The 10,426-nt window shown below is 46.3% G+C and overlaps 1 protein-coding gene across 1 annotated transcript in view; it reads left to right on the top strand.

Annotated features, from left to right (window-relative positions):
- Positions 1-10,426, top strand: part of LOC311110697 (uncharacterized protein) — an 89,456-nt gene that overhangs the window by 61,891 nt on the left and 17,139 nt on the right. Inside the window, 8 exon segments of the mRNA XM_084153239.1 lie at positions 181-667; positions 670-2,571; positions 2,857-2,947; positions 7,715-7,764; positions 7,767-7,807; positions 7,892-8,100; positions 8,946-9,096; positions 9,918-10,145. Of these exon segments, the coding sequence (XP_084009365.1) occupies positions 181-667; positions 670-2,571; positions 2,857-2,947; positions 7,715-7,764; positions 7,767-7,807; positions 7,892-8,100; positions 8,946-9,096; positions 9,918-10,145 (3,159 nt within the window).

Below are 10,426 nucleotides of genomic sequence, written 5' to 3'. Positions count from 1 at the left end.
CATCTCTCTTTCTCTTCTCTCTCTCTCTCTCTCCTCTCTCTCTCTCCTCTCTCTCCTCTCTCTCTCTCTCTCCTCTCTCTCATCTCTCTCTCTCCTCTCTCCTCTCTCTCATTTCTCTCTCTCTCTGCTCTCTCTCTCTCTCTCTCTTCTCTCTCTCTCTCTCTCTTCTCTCTCTCCCAGGTGGTTCCAGAGGACAGCTCAGTTAATGGCAGAGGCCCAGTCCAGATGGCAGAGGACACCTATACAGCAGCGGAGGACGACGAGGAGGGTCACATACCTCACACACACCACTTCACACACCCTCCCCACACCCACACTCTTGCCCCAATCCGTGATGAACTACCAGCAGCACTTATCAAGAGAGAGCCTGGACTGGAGGACACCAACGATGGCCGACCAGCAGCACTTATCAAGAGAGAGCCTGGACTGGAGGACACCAACGATGGACTTCTTCTACAACACCACTGCACTTCTTCTGGGACTTTTCACAACGGTGCTAATGAAAACATGGCTAAAACCAACGGTGCTCAACTGATTGCCGGTCCGGATTCAGATCCGGTGTCACCAGAGTCCCAAAATACTACAATACAATTAGAGTCCCAAAGTACTACAAAAAACACGTTCCCCAAAGGCAGCTCTGAGCTGGAGGATGCACTTCCGGACGACACATAGCTGTTCCTCTGAAGAAGATAAAGTTGGAGGAACCGTGGGTGTGGTCCATGGACCAGTCCTCCACCCCACTAGGGGGCGATGATGACGATGTCTATGAGGACGCTTTGTCCACGCTAGCAGCCGTGGTGTGTTTCTCTATCACAGACAGGAAGGGTCTGGAGGAGAAGTTGTGTAGCTCCCGTTCCCCGGTGCTACACTCATTCAAAACAGAGCCGGAGGACTTTAAGGAGGACTTTAAGGAGGACATTTGCCTGAAAAGCCAATCATCATTGATCAAGCCCATCAGTCCACGAAAAGCTCTCGACATTATTGTCAAACGAGAGCAACCCTCTCCAGATCTCTCTCAGCCAAGCATCCAGTCTTTGGTAGAAGATAGGAATATTAGCAATGACCAGGCTATCGCTATCGAGGCGCTAACCTTACTGGCAGCTATACCACAAAACTCCCCAGAACCCTTTAGACCTGACGCACAGGGTGAAAACCCCACCACACCCTCCATGCACTTATCCAACAGAAACACCCTTCTCCAGGACTCCAACAAAGTTCTAGTGATCAGCTCCCCTCTGCACCAGACCTCAGTCATATGCTCCCCTCTACACCAGACCTCAGTCATACGCTTCCCGGTGGCCAGACAGGCTCATGTCATCCAGTGTCATTCCCATAGCCCCACTGCCACTGGCAACCTGTCCCTACAGGACCTGCTAGAAGCCAGCTCGGACTGTGACAGACTTCCCTACAACAGCACTGAGAGAGGAGGACAACACCTGTACAGGAGAGCAGACCAAGGCCTTGGTTCTCAACATAACAGGGGCGAAGGCACTTTCAGAGAACGGAAAGACATGGAGAAGAACAGCAAGGAAACAACAGAGAGGACGGTGGATAAGAGCGGGAGGAACAGGGATGAGGAAGAGGTGGCGGCTCAACTTGCCGAGTTGGCGTTCATCATCCAATCACGTCATAAGCAGCAGCAGGGTTTCCACCCCTCCCAGCACTCGGAGAACAACCCTCCCAGAGGAACTCCAGTCTCGGCCATCAAGTACAACTACAACTCCCAACATGCACCCCCCAACCACAAGAAGAACCCTGTGAAGAAACCCAGGACCACACTTTCCAAACCTAGGAAGAAGAAAGGGATGGAGGGGGTGGAAGAGGAGGGCTACAACCCCAACAACCATACCCCCCTGTCCAAACGAACACCCAACGGCAAGACCCCCCACAGAGCAAGGGTCCAGAAGGTTCTGCCCAAGCCGAAGGCATCATCGCTCAGCCACAAGAGGAGCCTGTTCCTGCCTCATGCCCAGATGGATCTGAAGAGGTACCTGACTGAGGCTCAGGAGGAACGACGGCAGCTCTTTTACTACAGTAACGCCCACAGTGGGGTCAAATACCACAAAACCTCTGGAGCCGTCGATCGTGGCCGAAGTCAAGGTTATGGTCATGACAACCAACAGTGGTCGCATTTCAACGGTCACCTGGACCCTTTACAAGGACAAGGAGTTGGACACGGACATGAGTGTGAAAGAGGATTGTATTCTCATGTATCGCAGCCCTATGTTGGGCAGCAGCACGGTGCTAACCTAAAGGCTAGCTCCACCAACCCCAGTTTCACCAGTTTAGATTCTAACAACCACAGATCCGGGTTGAACCATGGTTTATCCAACGGCTACTCCTCTGGGGGTCAACAGCAGGGGCATTACAAAGTGGAGAGGTCCGGTCCGGTCACCGTCTTGTCCACGTCAACTAACGCCGATTTGGATCTATCGGAGGAGTCGACGCCCACCAAACACAACGTGAACAGCTTCCTGGAATCGCCCCTCAGGTTCCTGGACACGCCCACTAAGAATCTGCTCAGCACCCCCTCCAAGAAACTCTCTGAGATCCCCTCCTGTGGCTGCATGGGTGAGTCACCCTGATGATGATGATGAAGATGATATAATGGTGATGATGATGATGGTGATGATGATGATGGTGGTGATGATGATGATGATGATGATGATGATGATGATGATGATGATGATGATGATGGCTTTCTTTGTATCCTTTGGGAAATTATTTGGTGTAATACAGCATGCTACATACTCTACTGTGGTTAACTGGTGCTGTATTTGTCACATCTAAGGATATACCATTTGTTTGCCTGAAATCAGCTGAAGATGCGTTCTACAAACTACTCTTTCTCCACAGAGCACATCGTAGAGAAGGAGGAGGGTCCGTATTACACTCATCTTGGTGCTGGACCCAGTGTGTCAGCCGTCAGAGAGATGATGGAGAACAGGTAACAACAACAAATAAGACAAACTGCATCAGTTATTTTATTCCATTCCATAAACAAGCTTGGGGGTAAAACAAGTGTTTCTTGTTGCACAGCCATTTTACTTCCTGCATTCATAGTCCCATTGGGATGGCAAACCTGTGAGGTGCTAATCCACTTCTGTTTTCATGACAAATCTATTAGCTGTGTAATACTGATAAGATAATAGAGTTGATATGAAAACAGGAGTGGCTCAGTGCCTCACAGGTTGGTTTACCAGTAGGCTTATAGAGCTAGGCTAATCTGTATAACTGCCTGACTTTATTAACCTACTGTATGTAGCTGTATATTTTTCTAAATGTTTGGTACATGCCTTGTGATCTAGAGGGCGGCCTTTTGCATCCCTCCAGTGGTCCAAATGGGGAATCTGTACTCTTGCCAATATCATGGATAGTAATGGTTTGAGAAAGATACAAACACAATACCAGCCAACTCCTTTTTTCTATATTTACAACTTAGGTCATCTATTATGGCCTATGGAGTCCCTTGGGAAACCCAACTGCTGAACCGTCCAATGATGGGATTTATAAATAAACTATCTGGGCTCCCGAAAGGACTGATCTCTATAATATATAAACAACTTTAGGAAAGCTCATATTCTGAGCTAGCCATTAAAAATGTATGGTCCACAGATCTAATAGAATCTGTAAAACCCTTTAACCCCTTACTTTCGGGTGAATTGGCCTATATGGATAGGGTGAATTGGCCTATATGGATAGGGCTACATTGAAATGTTTCTTTGAGAAGAAATATGGAAAGCATAACCATGGTAGCAATTAAAAGGGAACAGTTTAGAAACTATGGGAAAATTATTAGACTAAGGGTGAGGACATAACAGTTCACCTGACACAACACTGAATCCAAACATTACACTGTTGATTTTATGTGCATTTGACATTTACTGTACTTTTCGCCGCATTTGTTGATAACAAAATTGGAAAATACTCTGGATACATTCAGTAACATGATAAGAATATTCCTGTAAAATGTGCAACATAAGACAAAAAAATTACAAGGGTTTGTTTGAGTGAGAGGACTAACTGGTGTCCCCAAGTGGCCACACACCTCTCCAAAGTGTGCACAGTTCCTAAGTCATTTCAATGCACTTTTATGACTCAAAGAGTCTTCAACTATAAGGTGCTTGTTTGAGCTCTCCTAGCTGTGCTGTTGAGGAACTAGAGCAGCACACTGGTAGTTGTTTTATTTGGAACATAGCCCTGCATCCCCTCCTTTACACAATTACTGGTGTTGTTTACGCAATCCAAAATGGTCCATTATAAATCACAATCTGGGTCAGGTGGGCATGATTTGAAAGCTTATAGAGCCAACATGATTAGCTAAATTATATAAAATACGATCTTACAGTGTTAGGCTTTCACAATGCATTTCAGAGAAGCAGATTGTAATTTTGGTGCGCATAGAATGGAGTCATGAGTGCATTCAGATGCGTGGTCCGCAGCAAATGTTCTTCACAACAGACAAACATAAGGTCATTCTGTTTAGAACAACCCAGGGTATGATGCTATGTCATCTTGTAACTATACATCAGTGTCCAAATCTGCCATTTTTAACCCGTATACGGGTACGATTGTAAAGGGCTACCTGGAACAGAATATGGATGTGGAAGTGCCCTGCAGTTAAATGCTTCTGGGGCAAAGTTAATTTAGAAGTGCATGAATGTAAATATCCAATGCTTTACATCTACTATGTTACTTAACGATGATAGCTCCTTGAATCTCTCAATCAATCAGAGATGATTACTGCTGCAGGCAGAACTGGCGCAAAACAATATGTTGGCTCTTAGATGGCAATCACCCCACTCTCTCCCAATTCACCAGTGGATACTATACTAATTTACTATTAGAAGTTCTAACATTAGAATTATCGACAGCGAGAATGAATGGTGCAAGTCAAGGAACAATTGAGGCCTGGACAAATATACTTGACTATGTTTGGAGGAATGGGATGGGAGGTTGGGTGTCGAGGCCCACTTCTTTTTTGTTTTATTTTCATGTTTGTACAGAATGTATTATTACTTAAACTTTAAAATATGATCAAAATTATCAATACTTTGTAGTTATGTACCTTTTGTAATGTTTTTCATTTGATTTTTCCCTTTTTTTATTTTTCTTCCGAGTGGCAGCCCACAGGTACAATATATGAAATAATGACGATATATGGAATATGAAATTATATGAATTTAAATATTGTACCTGTAACCCCTCCAACTAAAAAATTACAAAATAAAAAATGTCGTAAAAAATATAGATATATAATTCTGGAACAGCCGGCTGTACAGTCGTGGTCAAAAGTTTTGAGAATGACACAAATATTAATTTTCACAAAGTCTGCTGCCTCAGTTTTTATGATGGCAATTTGCATATACTCCAGAATGTTATGAAGAGTGATCAGATTAATTGCAATTAATTTCAAAGTCCCTCTTTGCCATGAAAATGAACTTAATCCCCAAAAACATTTCCACTGCATTTCAGCCCTGCCACAAAAGGACCAGCTGCTTTGCACAAAAAGGGCTTCACAGGCAAGGATAAGGCTGCTAGTAAGATTGCACCTAAATCAACCATTTATCGGATCATCAAGAACTTCAAGGAGAGAGGTTCAATTGTTGTGAAGAAGGCTTCAGGGCGCCCAAGAAAGTCCAGCAAGCGCCAGGACCGTCTCCTAAAGTTGATTCAGCTGCGGGATTGGGGCACCACCAGTGCAGAGCTTGCTCAGGAATGGCTGCAGGCAGGTGTGAGTGCATCTGCACGCACAGTGAGGCGAAGACTTTTGGAGGATGTCCTGGTGTCAAGAAGGGCAGCGAGGAAGCCACTTCTCTCCAGGAAAAACATCAGGGACAGACTGATATTCTGCAAAAGGTACAGGGATTGGACTGTTGAGGACTGGGGTAAAGTCATTTTCTCTGATGAATTCCCTTTTTGATTGTTTGGGGCATCCGGAAAAAAGCTTGTCTGGAGAAGACAAGGTGAGCACTACCATCAGTCCTGTGTCATGCCAACAGTAAAGCATCCTGAGACCATTCATGTGTGGGGTTGCTTCTCAGCCAAGGGAGTGGGCTCACTCACAATTTTGCCTAAGAACACAGCCATGAATAAAGAATGGTACCAACACATCCTCCGAGAGCAACTTCTCCCAACCATCCAAGAACAGTTTGGTGACGAACAATGCCTTTTCCAGCATGATGGAGCACCTTGCCATAAGGCAAAAGTGTTAACTAAGTGGCTCGGGGAACAAAACATCGACATTTTGGGTCCATGGCCAGGAAACTCCCCAGACCTTAATCCCATTGAGAACTTGTGGTCAATCCTCAAGAGGCGGGTGGACAAACAAAAATCCACAAATTCTGACAAACTCCAAGCATTGATTATGCAAGAATGGGCTGCCATCAGTCAGGATGTGGCCCAGAAGTTAATTGACAGCATGCCAGGGTGGATTGCAGAGGTCTATACTGCAAATATTGACTCTTTGCATAAACTTAATGTAATTGTCAATAAAAGCCTTTGACACTTATGGAATGCTTGTAATTATACTTCAGTATACCATAGTAACATCTGACAAAAATATCTAAAAACACTGAAGCAGCAAACTTTGTGAAGACCAATACTTTTGACCACGACTGTATATACACCGAGTATACAAAACTCCTGCTCTTTCCATGACAGACTGACCAGGTGAATCCAGGTGAAAGATATGATCCCTTATTGATGTCACTTGTTAAATCCACTTCAATCAGTGTAGATGAAGGGGAGGAGACAGGTTAAAAAAGGATATTTAAGCCGTGATACAATTGAGCCATGGATTGTGTATGTGTGTAAGTGTGCCATTCAGAGGGTGAATGGGAAAGACAAAAGATTTAAGTGCCTTTGAACGAGGTATGATAGTAGGTGCCAGGCGCACCGGTTTGTGTCAAGAACTGCACCGCTGCTGGGTTTTTCATGCTCAACAGTTTCCCGTGTGTATCAAGAATTGTCCACCACCCAAAGGACATCCAGCCAACTTGACACAACTGTGGGAAGCATTGGAGTCAATATGGGCCAGCGTCCCTGTAGAACGCTTTTGACACCTTGTAGAGTACATGCCCCGACGAATTGAGGCTGTTCTGAGGGCAAAAGGGGTGGGGGGTGCAACTCAATATTAGGAAGGTGTTCTTAATGTTTTGTACACTCTGTGTATATTCCTGTGTGAACCACCTGCCCTGCCAAAGGCCTGGTCTCCCACAGGGCTCCTGGTGTTCATGGAATGAGGTGGGGCTTTCAGTAATAGTATAGCTCATATATTATAGAGGCTGTCGTTGAAGGAAAGCAGCACCAAGCTGGCAACACACACACACACAGAGATACATATTCACACATACAAAAACACACACACACCCTGCGTGTTAGAACAGGAAACCTCTAGGGCCGAGTCGATGTCCATGAGGAGAGTCTCTCTGCTCTGTAGTTTCTGCTGAATGACATCAGTGCCCTAGTTTTAAACAGTTTTTACTGGTTTTGAGTTATTCCAAAAACTATTGCTGCATTTTGGCTAGTAATGTAGTCCCACTGTCTTTTGCTAACGTTCTCAAAATGTGATTTGTGGCTGTATTGACAGTCATTGCAAGATTTAAGTGTTGGGAGAGATGATGTTACTGAAAGGATTGTGTGTGTGTTCTAAGGTGAGAAGTGTGAAACGTCATTAATATATGATGCATGTTATTGCTGTGGGTGTTTAAAGGTATGGAGAGAAAGGGAAGGCAGTAAGAATGGAGGTGGTGGTGTACACTGGAAAGAAGGACGCAGTTCCCAGGGCTGTCCCATCGCCAAGTGGGTAAGTACCTTGTGTGCGTGTCTGTCTGTGTGTGTGTGTGTGTGTGTATCTGCATGTCTGTGTAGTAACCCCTCTCTCTCCCAGGTGATCCGACGGGGCAGTGAGGAGGAGAAGCTGCTGTGTCTCGTGAGACACCGAGCAGGGCACCGCTGTGAGAGTGCTGTGGTGGTGATCCTCATCTTGGCATGGGAGGGCATCCCCCGGGGCATGGCCGACAGTCTGTACCAGGAGCTCACCCAGACTCTCTGTAAATACGGCTCCCCCACCAGCCGGCGCTGTGCCCTCAACGAGGAGTGAGTTACTGAAACAACAGACTTATACGTATTATTTATAACAGGCTTACACATAAACATTTACATTCATAGAACAAATTATTGTCATAACAACGGAGTGAGTTATTTTCTTTCTAGCATTTCTAGATAGTGACCTGTCTCTTTCCCGCTCTCTTCAGTTGCAATTGTGTGCCAGGATCTAAACTGATTGTCTCACATCATCCTCCCCATCTCTCTCCTCCCTCTCCCCATCTCTCTCCCTCCCCATCTCTCTCCCTCCTCTCCCTCCCCATCTCTCTCCCTCCTCCTCTCTCTCCTCCCTCTCCCCATCTCTCTCCCTCCTCCTCTCTCTCCTCCCTCTCCCCATCTCTCTCCCTCCTCCTCTCTCTCCTCCCTCTCCCCATCTCTCTCCCTCCTCCTCTCTCTCCTCCCTCTCCCCATCTCTCTCCCTCCTCATCTCTCTCCTCCCTCTCCCCATCTCTCTCCCTCCTCATCTCTCTCCTCCCTCTCCCCATCTCTCTCCCTCCTCCTCTCTCTCCTCCCTCTCCCCATCTCTCTCCCTCCTCCTCTCTCTCCTCCCTCTCCCCATCTCTCTCCCTCCTTCTCTCTCCCTCCTCCTCTCCCTCCTCCCTCTCCCCATCTCTCTCCCTCCTCATCTCTCTCCCTCCCCATCTCTCTCCCTCCTCTCCCTCCCCATCTCTCTCCCTCCTCCTCTCTCTCCTCCCTCTCCCCATCTCTCTCCCTCCTCATCTCTCTCCTCCCTCTCCCCATCTCTCTCCCTCCTCATCTCTCTCCTCCCTCTCCCCATCTCTCTCCCTCCTCATCTCTCCCTCTCCCCATCTCTCTCCCTCCTCCTCTCTCTCCAGTCGGACGTGTGCTTGCCAGGGTGTGGACCCGGACACCTGCGGCGCTTCCTTCTCCTTCGGCTGCTCCTGGAGTATGTACTTCAACGGCTGCAAGTTCGCCCGCAGCAAGATCCCCCGCAAGTTCCGCCTGCTGGGAGACGTACCGCAGGAGGTTAGGACCAGGACACTCCAGTCAAACTGTGTCAAACTCCAGTCCTCTAGGGCCAGCCACAGTGGCAGCAGATTTTCATCCTTGCACTTATTTGCCTACTTAAAGATGCACTATGCAGAAATCGCTCTGCCATTTCCTGGTTGCTAAAATTCAAATCGTTCGCCTAATTTTAGTTTATGTTACAAAACAAGCAAGTATAGTGTAGAGAATCAATGTACCATCTAAACCGCTGTGAAATATATTTTCCATAACCAAAAATATTGTATTTTCAGCTGTTTGAAGCTGGTGTACAAAACCGAAAGTAAAAGACGCCAAAACGAAACTTAAGAATGGGAAGCATAGAAATACTGCACATAGAACAGATCTACCGCTTCTTAGACTTGCTTTCAATGAGACTGACAGATCTATAACTGACATTTCTAAGTGAATTTGGTCAGGTCAGAGCTATCTTAAGGTTAAGGGAAAGAGCGATAAAGCAGCAGACAATGTGGCGCTCCAGGAATTGATTTGAGAGCCTGGTCAGAAAATAAACCCTAGCCCCTTCCCTATATGCCTAGACCCTAGCTCTTTGCTTTGCTAATCTAAGTCTTGTTCTAGCTTTACAAACAATGGTTTAGAATAGATATTCCTCAGTGAATAGTCTTCTTGGCATGTTAAAATGGTTAATAGACACCACCTAGTGGCCTCAGGTGGGTATGACAACCAAAGTCAGACGAGGACAACAGTGGCTGAAACATTTCTGGGATTCTCCTTTAACATCTGTTCCTATTCGTATTTGTCCCACTCTACCTCTGATCTGTGTCTGTCTGTGTGTTGTTCAGGAGGAGAAGCTGGAGCATCGTCTGCAGAACCTGGCTACAGACCTGGGTCCTGTCTACCAGAGACTGGCCCCGGAGGCTTTCCAAAACCAGGTGGATCTGGAGCAGGCGGGCCAGGACTGCAGGCTGGGTCGGAGGGCGGGCCGACCTTTCTCCGGGGTCACAGCATGTGTGGATTTCTGCGCCCACGCTCACAAAGACACACAGAACATGAACAACGGCAGCACTGTGGTAAGCTGCTCACATGACTTGATTCACATTCACATGCACACACACACACACACATATTCTCTGTCAAACAAACAGAGACATAGACACAGATCAAATCAAATCAAAGTTTATTGGTCCCGTATACAGTTTAGAAGATGTTATAGCGGGTGCAGCGAAATGCTTATGTTACTAGCTCCTAAATTCAGTAAAATGTCACAGATAATTAAACAAATTTAGAAAGAAAGAAATGTTGGAACGGATCCAATTAATAACCCAAATAACACTGTAACAGTAGTCCAAAT

This window comes from Coregonus lavaretus (genome assembly GCF_964263955.1).
Source record: "Coregonus lavaretus genome assembly, chromosome: 36".
Lineage (NCBI taxonomy): Eukaryota > Metazoa > Chordata > Actinopteri > Salmoniformes > Salmonidae > Coregonus > Coregonus lavaretus.
The sequence above is the reverse complement of the archived record's forward strand: the minus strand, read 5'-3'. Positions and strand labels throughout refer to the sequence as shown.